We start from the raw sequence: 18,510 nt of genomic DNA on the forward strand, positions 1-18,510 counted from the left end.
ATCTTGAGAATCTAGGGGAAAAATATAGTTATTTATCCGTTTAAATATTAATGTCAAAACAAATTAGCCAATGGTTTTGACCCCTTGCATCAGCCACTGAACCCAGCTACGCATTTTTTGGTCTTATTTAACCGAGTCCGAGGACAAGGTGGTGCAATAGGGTACAAGAAGCATGTGACATTATAAGCCTGATCCCAGGGAGACAGAAAGAAAAGGACACTTACCGGGCTACGTCTCTGTGACCAGCAAAAAGGAAGAGAGAAGAGACACCTGGTCAGAGAGTGACAAATCAGTAAAGCAGAAACCATATGCATGAGGAGGAGAAGAATTCTGGCCTGGTCGGTCAGATTTGGGGATCAGGATAATAATGGGTGCTTTTCATTATGCTTGCTTAAGCTTCCTCCTGTCCTCTCCTCCCTCTGAAATTGTTTCCCCATTATGCCTTCATAGATCTTTTAATCCTTTAAATGCACGTTGAGGAGACGAGGAGGCTTCTCACTTGGCAGCATAGGCTCTCCCGTCTTCTCCTCGCATCTCTTGCTTTCTCACTAAGAGTAGCTAAGATGCAAATGAGGCAAGCAAGGAGACATGTTAGCATAACAAGAAGCACCGAAAATATCCATGAAGAGAGTGCAATGTGCTGATCTGTCTTAAAATTAGTGAGACATTTCTTGTGCAGCCTTATTTGGTTTCAAGATGTTTGAGCAAAAATGCAAATAGGTCAATAAGCAGTGGTGGAAGAAGTATTCAGATCCTGTACTTAAGTAAAAGTACTAATACCAGAATATAAAAATACTCCAGTAAAAGTCCTGTATTGAAAATGTTACTTATGTAAAAGTATTTACAGAACATCAGGAAAATGTACTTAAAGTTTTTAAAGTAAAAGTACTCGATTCTGAAGAACCCTCACATTTTAGAAACAATTAAAACAGTTCTGTGTTTAATCGTCTCTAATCATTTTTACCAGGACATTTTAACCCTTATATTGCTGGGTAGTTAAATGTATAATTAAACACTATATTTTATAAACTACATGTGTTTTGTGTGTAAAACTCTTTCTGATTTGTGTGTGTGTTTGTGTATATGCCTGAATCCAGTCTTCTGTTGATGGTGAGAAAAAACGTGTAGCAATTTAAGGCCTTCAGATAAGAGGATGTTTTCCTGAATCTCTAATGTCTGTGAACCTGCTGTGACTGGACATCATCCCAAAAAGCTTGTGGAGCTGCTTAAATCTCTTCCCTCTCTTCCTGCACTCATTTTTTTGTATCTTTATTTCTATACTCATCCCTTTATTTGATATTTTTTGTTAAAAACCATGTAATTTTTGCCATCTAATCCTTTTAAGTATCCTTTCATTTTCTCTTTTAGCCTCCCATCCAATCCCCCCGGTCTCTATCTGCTGAAATCTCGCCATCTGCCTGCGTCACCTCCGTCTCATCATCAGCTCTCTCTGCCCTCCATCCCTCCCTCACTTGGGAGCTCCTGCTTGTTCCAGTTGTGCAGTGGGGCATGAGTGATTAAAATGATGCAACAAGGAGGAGGGACATGCTGGTGGAAGGGATTCATTTCATTGGGTGAATTGGTGAAGGCCATAGCGCAATAGTGTGTGTCATAACCAATTATCTTCTCCCTGCTGTATGTAAACAGGAAGAACAACAACAGGAAGCAATCAGAGTCACACATTGTGACCTTTAAGCCTTAAAATATGTCTTTAACACACAAATGTTGGTTTTTGGACCACTCGAAACAATTCAATTTGAAAAAAAAAAGGGAAAAAAAAGGAAATGGATCAGAAGAACAGTTTTTTTTTGTTTCATTTTTGAAATTCAATATTGCATCTTTGCTTATGTAACAAAACAAATGCTATTAGATAATAAGACAAAGGAGTAATAATATGGGATGTAAGACCTCTTTTTCTTTAAGATTTATTTTTGTTAAGATGTTTCTAACATCTAAACTCCATCCCTGACCTTTTCCCCACCTCCTCTAGTGCTTGTAGTTGTGTCATTTGGACTGAGAGGTCGAAGCTCAAGACTCCAGAACCAATTAAAATCAGATTTAAGACCTCTTAGTCAATGGAAAAAAAATTAAAAGACTGTGTTCTTAAGGAAAACAAATCAACATGTGCCAGAAAAAAGCTGAGCAATCACATACATGCAGATACAGTAATCTGCTATATTACACTACAATGAAACACACTCACACCAAAAGAGAAAGCACATAACATTGCTTTATACATGCTGGGCCACTAATAAAGCCTATAGTTATTATTACACACAGGCCATTTGTACTTAGCCTATTCTCAGCAACACAGAGGCAATTTTGTGAGCAAAAAAATATATATAAACAACAGTATGCAAAGTAAATGCTTACCGGACTCCTCTACAGAGGTTAGCATCAAAAGAGGCAGCAAAAAAACGAGAGATAGGTGAGAAATAAAAAGGTGGAAGAGTAAAAAGACTAGAGGGGAAAGTATAATGCTGGCAAAACAAAGCAATCATTGATAATTTGGCGTAGTACTATGGCTCCCTTCATCCCTTCACCTACACATTACCCATTACTCCTACTAACATGATGTGAACACAAAATCCTGGCTAAGGCTTCATGTGAAATAAGCTGTTAACCTGCATCATTGTGTACCTCTTCCTGCAGAATACGCCAAATATTACCATACAATTTAAGCAGTCTGCTAAATACAACACTTAGTATCTAGGTTTATAAAATACCTGGTACTGTGTTTCAGGTTTTTAAAGCAGGGGTAAAAGCTTAAACTTACAGTACAGGCAAAAATCCAACGCAGTCAGAATGAAGAGCCTCGGTTATTAGTCGAGGGTGTTGCCAAGTGTGAATTTTGTGGAAATCAGAGCTCAGTCATAAATGTATTATTCTGGGAATAAAGTTGGACTTTAAGAAAAAAAGACTGAACTAGAAAGAAGTGGAAAGAATCACTGTTTGCTTTTGGAGGCCTGTAAGTATTTGGCCCCCTTTTCCTCTCTTCATCAGACCATGTATTGTCAGTCCATAGCCAGGGTTACCCAGAGTAGCCAGGGACTGGGAGTGACTGTGTGACTTATGTAATTTATGTGTGAGTTGCCCGGGCAAATGTGATGCCAATTTGGACCGGTTGAGGTGAAGGTGGAAGTTTTGTAGTTACATCTACAGGGCAGTAATTAAAATGTTATGATTTTGGTTAAAATGAAGGCGACTTGACTACATTAGATGCATTTCAAGAAGACGTGAGGGAAAATTATTTGACATAACTTTTCCTGGTTTAAGAAAAAAGCATCAACACATCCGGATTATAAGTAACTATACCACCACAGTGCATCCCTGAAACCAAACCTGTCACATTACCAGTGCTGTAACTAACATTTGTTTCAATTATCAAATAACCTGCTGATTATTTTTTCTGATTAATTGTTTACTCAATAAAATACCCAGTTATACTGAAAAATGCGAAGGACGTCCAATGTGATCAAAGTGCTTGTTTTATCAAACCATCCGTCTAAAAATATATATCTAAAAATAAATATGTATAAATATGTATCTAAAACATATACAATTTACAGTGATAAAAGCTGAAACCAGCAAATGTTCCATTGGTAGTTTTTTTTTTCTTAACTAATCCACTCTCAAAATTCTTGTCAATTAATTATCTGTTGATCGACCAATGACCTAAGCGCTGTATTTGTGAACAAGAAAAAGGCAAAAAAACAACCAATGTGTCCGATCCACTAACACATGTGCACAACTATTATTAGCATGGAGAGACCTTCACACCTGATCAGGTTAACAAAGTCGGTGGGTAAATACTCGGCGGCTGAATTAAATTATTAAGTCCAGAAGCTCAAATGACCACAAGCAATCTCACTGCACAGCAAACCGTCGCACAGGTTCATTGTGCCCACTTTCCTACCTGAATTATTCAAGATACCCAAGCTAACTGTCCTCACTGAAAAAGGAGGGAATTATGGGTAGGCCAAGATAACCACTGCTGATTACAGGCTGTGTGAAGGAGATGTGTGCTTCAACTTGGACTCATCAAGTGAGCTGCATCACTTCCAAATGGAGCTTTACAACCTGCTACTCTGTGGTTTCTGACATGGTGGTAGGATATCGGTCTTGTGTTCAACAACACCGGACTAAACCGGAGAACCCTGTGGTCACTGGCAGCACTGACCAAGTATCACAGGCGTCACAAATTAACTGTAGAAATCAAACTATAATATCAAAATAGCTCACTCATCACTAGGACATGGATTGTGATTTCAGTCTAGGGTTCAAACCAGAGACATATGTGCTCTTGCGTTAAAACAAACTAGTTCTGTTGTCTTGTAGAGACCCAAGAAAAGTGAAGCAGTGACCCATTTTCGTCAATAGCTAAAACAAAACGGTGGAATAAAGTAAAATACGTATTTTGGAGAAAGATGGTAGATCAAGAGCTACGGGCACACACACAACGTCATGCAGCACCTCAGTGGGAAAAACATGAACAACACACACACAAAAAAGGAATATCTCTACATGTTGAAAGGGAATTAAAGAGGATAAAGATAAGAAACAGGGATGTGTGAAGCATGTGATTCACACACAAACACACACTCATTATAACCGTCTTTACACTAAAAAACAGCCATCTGGTATAGAGAGCCTCAGCCAGCAGTGAGAAGGGAGTGACGTCAGAGCTACTCACCATGGGAGTTGGAGACAGGGCTATGTTGCCTATGGAGGCTTTGAGCTCGTCGACTGAGGGCACCGACACTACACGATTGGCCGGCAGCGGCTTTATCTTGATTTTAAATTTTTTCCTGTGGTCCTCCTCTCCTTCCGACTCATCAGAGGAAAAGAAGTGGGGCTTTTTGATGGTAGGCGGTAGTTCAGCGTCAAGGAAAGCAAAGTTCCCTTCCTCAAATATTCCAGGATTTACTTGACAGTTGACTTACAATCTACTATGAAGGTGACTCTGTGATTGTGAACCAAAATGAGGAACTACATCCCTGATGAAACTAGCCTTATTTCCTTGGTGACTGCCTTAAAATCATATGGTTCTATATGTCCCTTACTTGTAATTCAAATTCAAAATGTGTAATTTATTTCCGTCCCGTTCACGTCAGTCAAAGACTCATTCTTCAGTAGCTGAGTTATGTACTCCACCTTTTTACCTTTGGTAATTGGATTTTTTACACTCTAATAAGCATTTGACACACTTTGTCATCACTGTCACAAGTGGCGTTTTGTGTGTAAAAGGGTTAGGGTCAGCAGAATTTTAGCAGGTTTGGAGTACATCCAGTGTGCACCAATTTAACAAATCCTGTACCAACAATAGAAACAACCCATTTCGGTGATCTAAAGCAACTTTCTTTAAAGTACATGTGTTTACAGAAAAAATGAGACAAATTAATTCTGTCTAATGCAAAATAAAGCAGTGCAGAGGATATCTCCCTCTTCTGACTCCTCCTCAGGTCTGATGCTGTAGCCCTCATCATCCACCTCAGGAGAGTTCTGAAACACAAAGAGTGACTCAGTATAAATCTCTTAGTTGTATGCTAATAAAATGCAAACAGGCAAAAAGCAGTTGGTTCAAGGTGTTGCATAAGTTAATTAAAATACACACAATTTATGATACATTTTACAGAGACATAAGGTCATAATAAATGTTAGGTTCCCTGCTAAATGAAACATGACCAAATTCATGTTGACAAAGTTGTAATCTGGAGCTAAAATGTAAGCAATATAATGTTGCAAATGATAAGCGCTAAACCCATCAACTTTTAATATGCTTTGTTCACAAATTTGTCAATAACATTGATTTTACAATAGTATGGATCAATACTATAAGGTCATTCAATGCATATAAAAACAAAGCAGCAGTGAGTTGGTGCCGACCAAGCTGAAGAAGCTGTTTAAAATCAGCATAAAATAATAATGCTATAACTTACAAATCTGTCCCAGTCAATATCTCCATAGAAGCCATTAGGGGCCCCGTTGGTCTTCTTCTGAGACTGAGAAGAGAGAGACACCAGAGACTGAAGGTACAGTATATTGTGCACTACTGTGCTGCGAGTGGATGTGTTTTTATTTTAGCAACTGTTTGGTGGAACTATACTATACTACTCAACCGGGATGCTGTGTATTCTGCAATTCACTCTGCAATTCATGCCATGTGAGACTGTCCCACAGTTTTCTATTTTCCTCTTACAGGCCTTAATTTGTTTTCTTCGCTTGGTCAATAATAATCTGATATTGATTATGATTATTGTTATTATTATCCAACATGCTGCAAATTGTACAACAGTGCTGGATAATATTTCAATCTTCAGGTCTCTTTAAGCTACCCCAGGGACTCAGATGCATATCTTGTATCCCTTTTTTTTTTTCTTTCTCAAAGCCTCCTCAGAGGGCCGGATAATGAAACGATAGCTGAAACAGCAGCACTAGCTGACCAGTCTAAGCTCTAAACTCTAGAATAACTATTCTAAGGTGAATCTACTCCAAAGGACTAGAGACTAGAGTTCAGTACCGATTCAAGCTCTTGGGGTCCCTGGCAAGTAAAAAGAACACAGAAAATAAATAATGAAGTCACAATCACCAGACCGGATTTCCTCCAGTGGAGAATAAATGGTCATTTATAAATGATATTTTCTGTTACTTACACCGCTTTCTCTGTCTGGGGACCCCCTGTGAGAATTTAAAGAAGCAGAGAGAAGAAAGGAGAGCATGAAAGTCGCTCAACATGTGAGCTCTTCATTTTGAAATCAAGTGCTTTGCTATTAGTAGAGCCAAAGTATTTAAAAAGGGTAACTTAGGAAAACCTTTTTATGCCACCATACCCACACACTAATTCACTCATAGACATCACAGAACACACACCATTTACATCACGTGTCTCCCGACAGTTACAAATTGACTAAACAACCCCAGAACACTATTATGCTAACAGAGATTCTGCAAGTTCTGGATCTTGTTCTCTTTAATTTCAGTACATTTCTGCCATAATATGACATATATAACATTAGCAGTATGCAAACAAGCAATGTCACAAGCACTGGCTATTTTAAGTATGCTCATTATTCTGTAGATTGATAATAACATGTCATTCATACTTAGAGTTTAACAGATCCATTAATACAATATATACTATACCACTGTTGCTCATAATTGACAGGTAGACTCTTAAATAGTGCATGCATGGTCAACAGAAGCAGCTGTCTAACATTTGTTTGACAACACCTGCACTTAATACTATGTATTACATGTAATTGTTCTTACTTATTCTAATCCTTTCATTCTGCTTTAATATACATGCAAGGCCTGCTGTCACATATTATTATTCCAAAAATAACTCCAATTCAGAGGTTTCAGCCATCTCTTTGCTCTACTGCACAGTATTATTGTAAATACTTTCAGCTGTGGAACAACTAAGTGCACTATGTTCATACAGAGCACCCAGAATGAGTATCAGGACTTACGTGGAGTCATTGTCCTTCTCTTTCTTCCGTATCCCAAAGGCCTTCCTGGTACGTTTTTTCAATCCTGTAGAGAAAAAAAGAAAAAGGGCAAATTATTGCTTAAAAAGACAACAAAGGCATGACTAAAAGGTAGTGTCTGTGTAGGGGGTTTAGCTGTGCTTCATCTATCATCCAGGAGATTAAAGACAGCGTTTTTATGTATTATTGAGTGACTGGCTGCATCGCTGTGAAGGCAAACACTGTCTTTCAGAACTAAAAATGTGTTCATGGTCATCACAGATGGACAGGCAGCCTTGCAATCCTCAAGGTATCATTTTGCAATGGAAAAATCTTTAGTACTGTGAAAATTAACGCGCCAAGAATTTACAAAGAAAGCTTAGAGCTGTGGAGCAGAGAGGAAGCTGTTTTAGGTCACACAGCAGATAATATACTAAAACTTCAATCAATAACGCTATTGCTAAGTCATTAGATCAACAGCTGGTCTACTGGAGCTGCTCACTGACCAACAATACAAATGATGACTGTTGCAAAAAGTGTGAGTGTGTGTTTTGGCTTTAAGAAAAGTTTTGGTAAAAAAAAAAGTCTTAAATGCAATGTCTGGACCTTGAAACCAACACCACATTTGATCCTGTAAGGAAAGTGGATAGAGTTCACATCCAACCCCAGTTACATGCAGGAGAAAAGAAGCATAGAAATAAAAGGAGAAGTAGTCTGTTCCTACATGGAATTCTGCAACCCCCCATTTCAGCCTTATTTGCAAAAACTGAAAATGTAGTTTTCACCACAGATTAGCAGATATGGCTTGTGTGTTCCTGCCTTCCAACTTAAGCTCAAGTTTCACTGCACTATTTTTGGAGTTGAAGTACAAACTCAAATTTACAGAAAAATCAACTCAAATACCATTGTATTGAACTAGAGGATTACACTATAGTTCTGTTTTATATGTTACATTTCTCTTAAAGAGCTCCATGTTCAAATATCCAAGCCTAACATTTGCTCCTACCGTGGAGGAAGGAGCAAATGAAGGAATCACAATCCAACAAAACAATCAAAAAAACAATCCAACAAAACAAAAAATAAAAGTTTATTGCAGCTCTAATGCAGATTAAGTATGATTCATTTTATCAATTTTAGAGTCAAACAACAATGTCTCAAATGGCCCCTGGCTTATTCTTACCCAAGATGAAAGCCCAGTTGTCCCCCTCCATTTCTTTTCTGATAATGCCTCGACTCTCATTCTTCCTCGTCTGGTCCTGAACACATCACATCATCTCATGACCAACCTATCTCTTCCTCTTACCACATGCAGGTACATACTGAGCCTCAGAGCAGGAACCTGATGCTAACACACACACAGACGCACAGTAACATTATCCTGTTCTTGATCTGTGTCTGGTACACAAATTCAACACCAGTGACTTCACTCATGAAATAAAGACTTGTCCTTATTTCTTGTGGCCTTGACCAACTGCAACTTTGCTCATTTGAAAGCCATGATGTCTATCTGATTCTCTGGGCGGGCAAAGCAAAGAAAGGGGAGGTAACCTTGCCTCTTATGACCTCATAAGGGGCAAGATTCAATATTGGCACATCTAAGGTTTCATTTTCTCAAAGGCAAAGCAGGATACCCAGGGCTCGGTTTATACCTATCGCCAGTTCTAGCCACTGGAGGGACCATAGGTAGGCTGGGGCAACTCATATCAATGTTTAAAAACCTCATAAAGTAAAATATTCATGCCATCAGACCTTTAAATGAAAGAAAAGAGCTCACATACATACACAGGATAAAGGCACTTTCACAAATATAAAGGCTTGGCTCATGAAAGGTAGCAACACATGTCCCAGCGGACATTTTATGAACATATGCAGAGACATGCACAAAGCTCAAGAAACAGAGCTTGATAATACACTATACTGTAGGTGATCTGCCAATGTTATTTATTTTCACATTTCACATTTATTAATGATACGAAAAAGACATTTCAGGTTGCAATCTGCCCAAGGACATTGGTTAACACATTAGTTCTTATAGTGATGTGCCAGTGCAACATGTCCCACAAGTTGGACACTTTGAAACATCAATAATCCAATGAAAAATCAACAGCTGTGGCTTTGCGCAAGGTAATACATAACCAAGAATAATACTTTTTGAGTATATTTTAAGAACAATTCTTTAGGAGGGAGAGTGCTGAAACTATCACACTGTTTGTGAAGGAAGTTGTAAGTATGTTTGTGTTGTTTGGTTATTCTGTTGTATTTTACACATACAAACAAAATGTGCACAGATACAGACACCTCCTTCTCATAACTGAGATCAAAGCTTTCTTCTTTCCTTCTGTGGCTCAACAGGTTCCCTAAACTGATGTTGGTCAGGCATCTGTTGGAGGTCTCAGTATGGGGATGTTGGTTATATGTTGGTAATATTATCTGTTGATGCCTTACCAACATCCTCATACTGCTGAGGTCTCAGTATGAGGATGCAATGTGTTCTCTCTGCCTGTAGCTTAATAGAGGAAGGACGTTTTACATTTCCCTTCAACGGCTGTTCAGAAATGCCAATGAAGGTTCAAAACTTAGGTTTAAGCTTTTTTCCCCTCTCAACAGCTGCTTCAATTCTCATGTTTATTTGTTTATTTTAATATCATTCAGAAACACACTCTTTTCCTTGTTGTGGCCTAGTTTAGTGGTACCTGTTGATTGATTCACTGTCTTGCACCATGCTGGCATGTTCTTGCGTAACAATTTGAAGATATTTTTAAGATTCTGAGTCTTTAAACTACACTTTTGTTTTCAGCAGACTGTATTTAATCTAATTTTTCAGAAGTACATTTATTCAGCTTGTCTCAGGCTTAAGTTGATGCATTCAATAAATATATTCTCCGCCCCTCTATTAGCCTCTCTTGTTCTTAGGTCTGTTTCCCTTTCCTGTAAATCCAGCATTGTCCACAAGCAAGAGCTGACAGGTTTACAGCTGTGCTAATGAAAGAGTATTTTGTTCGGACGTGACAGAGTGCACATGGCGGCTGTTCCCTGGCTACTGAAAGTCTGTATGCTACAGTACCTGAGATTAAAATCTGCAATATTATTTCACTTTATTTCAATTTATTTTACCTTGTCTTTCTTTATTAAATGTTTCACGTTTTAATTTTATTGGACTGTTGAGTATCATTTTGAGAAAACTAAAAAAACAAAAATACACTGGCAGATTCCTAAATTTGATGGTGAAAACTAAGAATGGACCGATTATGGGCCCGTTTTTTGGAAGTTTGCAGATTATCTATCAGCGTTTTTATTTGCTTGATAACTGATAAAGTTCATTAATTAAGAAGTGCGCTACCTTGGCTCGGCTAAATCTCTGTGTCTGTCCCTCTCCTTTGGTTTCACTCACCACTGAGTCTGACTCAATGCCCCGCCAACAACACTATCTGTTACTGTGTATTATGTTGAAAGTTTCTAACTTATTAAATAATTGCTAAAGCATTTAAACTTTTTTTGGGAAATTTTTTTTGTATATATTTGGTGTTGTAGTTTGTAGATGGTCCCGAAGCACTCCTTGCAGTAACAACACAGGAACTAAACACAGCTGAATTAGCAGAACTTTCATGCATTTCTTTCACATCTACTGCAGTCAGATTCACTGTGTTCACTTGGAAGGAATCACTTCACATGGGTAGGCACTTTTAATGACATGTTGAACACGTTTGTAGGCTAATAACAAGATTAAAACTTGCCCTCTTTAAATCTGTTGCGTGCTAACGCTAGCAGGAGAATAACACGGTGTAGGCAGCACCGATTGTTCTCATTTTTTGTCTTAATCACTGCCCAATGTGAGGAGAGTTTTTTTATAAGGTTAGCTCAAAACGCTATTCAAGTGACAGCATTTGTTGTGTTTGATTGCTAACTTGTAGCCAGCAATCATTTCAAAAACGTTTTAGCTATCTATGATTGTTTGATTGCTGACATTAGCTCAAAAGGCCATTCAAGTGACAGCCTTTGTTGTGTTTGATTGCTAGCTTGTTGCAAACCTAGCAGTCATTTCAAAAATGTGTTAGCCATCTATAATTTATTAATTGCTAACGTTAGCTCAAAACTCCATTCAACTGACAACCTTTGTTGTTTTTGATGCTAACTTGTAGCCAGCAGTGAACGAACTTGGTTAAGTAGGTCCATTTTTACTGTATTGACATTACAGAAGTCTCTCTTTAGCATCTTATATATAGCTACGTGTTGGAATCGACCGGAATTCTTCTTTCAGCTTTATACTCATAGTTTTTTTGGGCTATAAAGGCAGGCATAACTAACACTTGATACAATTTATAAATAACCAGAATGATGTAAGCTAATCCTTCAGCTCGTTCCAAGGCAGATACTTTTAAATTGTATTTACACATGAGATTCAACTGATCAGTGTAATTTAAAAAAAATAATCCTATAAATTAAAGCAGTGCCTAAATCTGACTGGATGACATTGATATGAAAGAATACATGTATGTGTATGGCAGGGGTTAATTAACTAGAAGTAAATAACCGAGTGTGCAGTGCCCACTGTGAAATGACTTAATGGCTTCCGTTCAGAGGGATGCTACCACAAGTGCTAACGTAATTAGTGGTCTCTTCTCAAGACACAGTAATGTAATTCTAGGAAAAGCCAAAGGACATGAAGCCAAACAGGACAGGACACTGCCAATGCCAAATCTTAAAAATAAACCTATAAGATAACTGAAGAGCAACAGTACGCTGACCATAGACATTCAATCATTTTACTCTACCTACAGAAAAAAAAGTGTTTCTTTTGCAAGTGTGGGACTTAATTTCTAGGGAATTATTTCCAAATTAATGTTTATTTGGTCTCTGAAAAGAGTTTAGAATATAAGGCTCAGGATAATCTTCGAGGGATGGGAAGCTAACTTTAGAAAGGGTCCCAAGAAGTGAAAACAAACTCACAACAGGAGGAACACCACCCAGAGCAACGCAGTGTTATTATAACTGTGAGGTCCACCCTTCAACCGACAGGATGAGGTTGGCACTAACACTGCCTTTAATAGAAATGACCACCTTGAAACACAGCAATTATACCTTTTCTCCCATTATTAAATTGAGCGTCTGGGCAGAAAAGCTCCTTCCAATCCTGAAATCTACTTAGACAGCACCCCTCTATTTCAAAAGCTATCTAGAAAAAAATCTACATCTCTAATCTCTACAAATCTAATCAAATCTAGGATTTGTTGGGCTTTTTGGCCAAATAAGTCCTTTAGTGCTCCTATTTGTCGGTCTGTGTTTGGTGGTTAATTCTGTCCTTAGAGATACACTCATGAAAAAAGCAGTTGGTTATTTTAGTGAGATCTCTGAAAAACCACAAACAAAATCCAACACTGCAATCACATGTATAGATTTGATTTTGGAGGTAAAGTGTTCTCAGATCTCAGCTCTCATCAAGTTAAACTTCCTGCAGTATCTTTCCAATAATTCCACTGTTTGCTGTTTTCCTTTTGGTAGAGCAAGAATTGCTTTAAATCAGGCTAGTCTTAATTGTGTCCGTGCACTACACCTATTGTGTGATTGTGACCTCCTTGTGGGCTTACATATGTCTGCTTCTGCCAGAGGTGTCCGGTGCTTTAGCCTATAAGCTACATTAGCCACAAAGTCAGAGAGCAAAATTTGACACATATGCACAAAATGTATCACTTTTATGTTTATGGCTTTAAAATACTATTTACTAGAGCATTAAATTGAATTCTTAAACTCTCATTTGCTGCTTTTTTACAAGTGATTAAAAGCTGACCACATTTCTAAATGTAATTCAGTGCATGTATAATTTATATTTATCCCTAAAAGTGGATGAAAAAATAGGTTACTGTTTATAATACTGTGTAGTATACATGTCAGAGCATGCTCAGGTGAGAGAACGGCGTGAGAGAACTAAAGTGTAAAGACGTGGGTTTGTTTTTCGTACTGAGTCAAGCTGTTGACTAAGCACGAGGCGAAGCATGTGGATCCACTAACAGGCAGGCAGACACCTTAGCAGACAAGGAGACAAGTAATTAGTAGAACAGGACGACGGCTGGCTGGGACATAAACAAGCAGACAGAAAAAAAACATACAGACAGGCTGTAAGAAACAGTAAGTAGACAAGGAGACAGCATGCACCGCAACAGGCAGACTTGCATACAGTAGACAGACACAGAGTTAGACAGGTATATTGAAAACAGGAGGTTTAAAAGGCTTTTTTGTTGGCGTGACTCATCCATCCTCCTGGCCATGAGTGGCAGAAAGAAGGAGGCAGGTGAGGAGAGAAAAGCTGCTTGAGACTGGCAGATTCACTAATAACGACCTCGCACTGCTGCAATGATGCAGAGGCAGATTAATGCTCTAATATCACGAGGAGACACGTGTTGTGCAGATATGTGATTGCAGCTTCCATCTTATTCCATGCACTGTTTTTGCAGACCTGCATATAGCTGAAAATAAACACTAAAGTGTGTTGGTAAAAGAGGCAGAGAAGAGAAGACTGATCACATGACTAATCATGTGCTCAGGATGTGCTGAATAAAAACCATATGCTTCTTTTGGCAGCTACAATGCAGCACAAGGTTTATTATGAGTGTAAAGCATGTATGAAGAATAATTTGTGTAGAGATGTCAACTTAAATTAATAGACATAAACGGTGCAAAATTAGCATCATCTACTAGCCAAATGCTGGTAAAATATGCAAGTGGCTTGTCGATTTGCTTCACTCACCAGCCAAAGAAACAATAGTAATCTATCAAGTGGCTGGTAAAATTTAAACATTCAGTAACCATTTGGCTGGTGGATGAAAAAGTTAATTTTAAACCCTGCAAACACTGTTTCCTACAATGTTACACAAACAAGGCAGTGCACATACTGTAGTCTCCCACAGTTGGTCACAACATATTTCTACTGGCACAAGAAGGAAGAAAGCCATTTATTCAATCTCCCCCACCTACAGTTTCCCTGCCGGGCTCAGGATTTAAGTCACCATTTCTCTAAACTTCCTGCCTCTAACCTAAAGATGGAGGAAGACTCTGACAGGCCAAGAGAAGCGAAGCTGTCTGTGGATATATGCCCTCTTTCTCATTACCTGGCAAGATAGACAGAAAAGCTAGGAGAAGGGGCACGACATGAGAAAACCTCCATGCATGGTCATCAACAGCCATCACCTTCAGCCTCACTGTGTGTGTCTGTGCGGCAGAAGAAAGACAAAGGTAGGGTGTCAGATTGCGTTTGTGCCTGTGGATGCTAAACTTAGGCCCAGACTGTACGGTCCAGGTGGCTCTACTGTGAGCTATCAAGTGTAACATTTGCGGTAACAACGTACCCCACGCCTACACAAGCACACACACATTAGTAATTGAATGGTACGTGTCCGTTTTGTTGCACAGATACACCCTTTGGAAAAAAAAATAAAAGAAAGCAAAGAAGAGATGTATCATCGAGTGACGTCACTCACTAAAGGAAAGTGGGTCAGGGCCAGAAACCATATAGCAGCATGCCGGCAAAGCAGAGATGGACAAAAGATGTTTGAGAATGCCGGGAGGGTGGTGATGCACCCATGTGTGCACTTGCTCTATTTCCATTCTATACTGTACCTAAAATCTAATTAATTCATGTTTATTTCGTTATTCATTTGATTAATTGATTAATTATCTAGTTTATAAAATGAAAACAGTAAAAGCGGCTATCACATTTTCATAGAGCCCAATCTGACATTGTCCAAGTGCTTTTTTGGCACGACTAAGTTCTTTTTTCTCCACAAAAATGCACAAAAAACTACACTAACTCCCAACTTCCTTAATGTAAATATTTGCAGGTATTCTAAGTTTATACAACAGTAAACTGAATAATTGGGGTATTTTGACCAGTTGGTTAGAAAATAACAGCATCTGAATGTGTCAACTCTGGCAATTAAACAATTAATCCTGAAAATAATTGGCAGATTGATCGATAATGGCAATAACTGATGGCAAGCCTAGACGGAACCTGTGAATATTTGGCATGTTTGATTGATAAACGACTAACTATTGATTGAATACCGTAATTGCCACTCATCACCAAATCCTATAAAACACCATAAAGACTAATGCCACATTATAGAGCATTCAGTGTACGATTATTTGCAGAACTTGTCTGACATCTCTTCTTCCAACACATCATTGTTCTTCAGCTCTTCCCTTTACCCTCCTTCACTCCTCTATAAACAGTCAGCACTCATGGTTCCCATCCCCAGGCTCCAAATAGCATCCACCAAGGACTGTGTAGCAAATGACCCTGCTGTCAAGCCAACAAAGTAGCTTTTAACATGGATTTCCGGCACAACGACACAGGGAGAATATGTATTTTCCACCAGTCTGTCCAGTTATTGACATAAGACTTTCATAGATCAGAGAGGCAGATATGGGAACAAAGTGCCCTCTCCGCCTCCAGCTGGTGCTCAAAACGCTCCTGCTCAGGTCACCGTCTGATACTTCTGCAATTTCCTACACTTGCTTTTCATATACAGACAACAAAATGAATGGTTATTTCTTACTAGATAATGTGATTAATAATGAAGCCATGTTTTCAAAGTGTGACTGTCAAGATACATGCTGTAAAAAGTTCAGGCATTTCTCTCAAATCATTAGCAAGTCCCAAATGAGATTTTTAGATTTTGAAAACCTGTTTTTAAAACACTCAGTTTATTTTTTTTCCATCTATAGTGCTGTGTGTTCTACATCTAGACACTGGAAGTAGTGTGAAGCTTCTAAACTTTACACAAGCAGAGCAACAACTCGAGGGTGGCCTATTAAAGTTGACAGGCAAAACTTTTTTATACAAGTTCCTTCAAATGTCTCCAGAAAAAAACAACTATGTATGAGTGTTGTCAAAACCCCTGCTACGTGTCCCAATCTCTGCTGGAGATGAGTCCCCAGCTATTTCAGTCATGTCCTCCTATCAAAACAGATCCCCACAGCCTCCGCCACTAAGGGGAAAAATAACAAAAGTAGAAATCCTCCCTTCTTTCATCTACATTAATCTGACAGTACCCAGAATGTCATCTGCAGCCACCCAGCCAAAGCCCATTACCATAGGAAGATGAAATAGCAAGAAGAGAAAAATAACCTTTTCTCTTTTTTTATGCATGCTGCATTTCATAGCCAAAGTTAACCGGCACATTGGTTACCTGGCACATTGGTTACCTGGCACATTGGTTACCTGGCACATTGGTTACCTGGCACATTGGCTCTGCTCGAGTGACATTCAACAACAGGTTCAGCTAGAGCAAAAGTCATTTCAGAGGGGGGAGGTAAAGCCATCAGTCTCATTTGGGTGTATTTTCCCAGAATGTACGCTCTCTGTGCACATTGGCCTCTTTCGCAAAAATGCTGCATGCTCGCTAAATATGCCTGCTGTCCCTCACTCCTCATGATACTCATACATTCTCATACAAGTTTTCATAAGATCACTACCCTGCTTAAAACTATTATGAAATGGCAAAACAATGTTACAGATATAATTTTGTTTAGTTAGAGATACATTTACAAGCCCCTTTTCTGCACAAGCTAACATACTGGAATGAGTAGAAAAACACTTTGATGGTTGCTAGTAAGGTGTGAGACTGAAGTGCTACAGTAGTTGGCTGCATGACAACATACTGAAGATCAGCCTCCAAAAGATAATGGGACAAAGGTTTTCTTGCCTCCTTTCAGGCTTCTTTGGGACAGCGTGATGTCAGCTACTGTGATTTTGGCTGGTTTACAAGGCTGTTGAGGCGGGTGTTTTAGTTGTTGTCTAGACAACAAATAACTAATGTGAGACATCCACGGTGGATTCCTCAGCCCACAGGTATCCTAACAAGTTCACCTTCTCCTCATTATGTTGTCACATTTCTGTCACTGCTGTATAATCATTGTAGATACAACATAATAAATAATAATAATAATACACACAAGTTCATGTGATATGACCAAATCAAATTGTGGGTTGGAAATTCAAAGACATGTTGTCATATGATATAAGACATCTACAAATATATTACTCAAGGTAGTGTACAAGTACTTCATTGGGCTTCCAATTTGAATTTCTTTCAGGCAACTGCAGCCTTGTCTTTCTGAAATGACTGAAAGCACAAATACCACAGACAAAATGACTAAAACCTTCTTGTGTTTGATGTAAAATGTAATTTCCTAGGGACAGAACGTCTCTAACAGGCAGAAAAATTATGTTGTGTTCATCAACATACAAAAAATAACTCTGCAACAATTTATTCAGTAAAGAAGGTGGACTGCATTTCTAACTGCACTTAAAAAAAGTAGGTCCCTGCTTGTCTTTTGGCTCAGGACTGAAACGGCAAGGGCCTATTTATCGCTCCTCTCCTTTATGCGAGGATCAAGTTGGACACGGTGGTGAGTTCTGTGTGCTCCAGTCTGGTGCAAGTACTATCACATATTGATCAGGAGTCTCCTGGATGTAGTTTTTCTAAAGGTGAAGTGCACCATATAATTCACACCTCAATGGACTAGACAGCTGCACACAGTAAAGTACAGTATACGAGCACACTGTTGCAAAATGCTGCAATTACAGACCAGCTCAGACTGCAAAGTGCTAACAGGAAACTGATCAAAATCAAAGAAATGAATATGTAGATATATAAAAATATTTTAAAATATATTAATAAAATATATATTATAAGTGTAAAATTAAAAGATGAAAAAAGGTAAAAAGAAAAGACAAACTATTTGTAAAAATCTCTGATGATCTCCTAATGAAAAATTAAACCCATAGCCTGCTCACTGATCAACATGATCCCCCGTGTGTTTCTATTGACATGTGATCTGTGTTTGCTGACAAGTGATCAATGTTTCGATCCCACAAGCGTGTTTGGCAGGATTTGTTTGTCTGTCAAAGTGCTGCAGCACAGCAGAACTGGCACAATAACAGTGGAAATGAGATGCTAATCATTTCAAGCCACATCAACATATTTTGTAGTTTTATGGTTACTGTTTTAAACCTGTGTGTTTAGGTCTCTGTTTTAGCTACAGAGTG

At 38.6% G+C, this 18,510-nt stretch overlaps 1 protein-coding gene across 19 annotated transcripts in view; it reads right to left on the minus strand.

The window, feature by feature from the left end:
- The window catches only part of sgip1a (SH3GL interacting endocytic adaptor 1a), an 81,869-nt gene that overhangs the window by 21,531 nt on the left and 41,828 nt on the right, over window positions 1-18,510 (minus strand). For 5 of the 19 annotated variants that reach the window (XM_032524899.1, XM_032524905.1, XM_032524895.1 and 2 more), the window contains exons 1-9: window positions 14,570-14,669; window positions 7,470-7,533; window positions 6,654-6,678; window positions 6,521-6,541; window positions 5,940-6,002; window positions 5,439-5,502; window positions 4,694-4,872; window positions 2,374-2,382; window positions 225-236 (exon numbers count right to left, since the gene is read on the minus strand). In XM_032524899.1, the coding sequence (XP_032380790.1) occupies window positions 225-236; window positions 2,374-2,382; window positions 4,694-4,872; window positions 5,439-5,502; window positions 5,940-6,002; window positions 6,521-6,541; window positions 6,654-6,678; window positions 7,470-7,533; window positions 14,570-14,645 (513 nt within the window). In that variant the 5' untranslated portion in view covers window positions 14,646-14,669. Of the gene's footprint in view, window positions 1-224; window positions 237-2,373; window positions 2,383-4,693; window positions 4,873-5,438; window positions 5,503-5,939; window positions 6,003-6,520; window positions 6,542-6,653; window positions 6,679-7,469; window positions 7,534-14,569; window positions 14,670-18,510 lie in introns of those variants that run through there. The other 14 variants (XM_032524898.1, XM_032524893.1, XM_032524897.1 and 11 more) reach the window with 6 other exon arrangements.

Source organism: Etheostoma spectabile, chromosome 9 (assembly GCF_008692095.1).
Source record: "Etheostoma spectabile isolate EspeVRDwgs_2016 chromosome 9, UIUC_Espe_1.0, whole genome shotgun sequence".
Taxonomy (NCBI): Eukaryota; Metazoa; Chordata; class Actinopteri; order Perciformes; family Percidae; genus Etheostoma; species Etheostoma spectabile.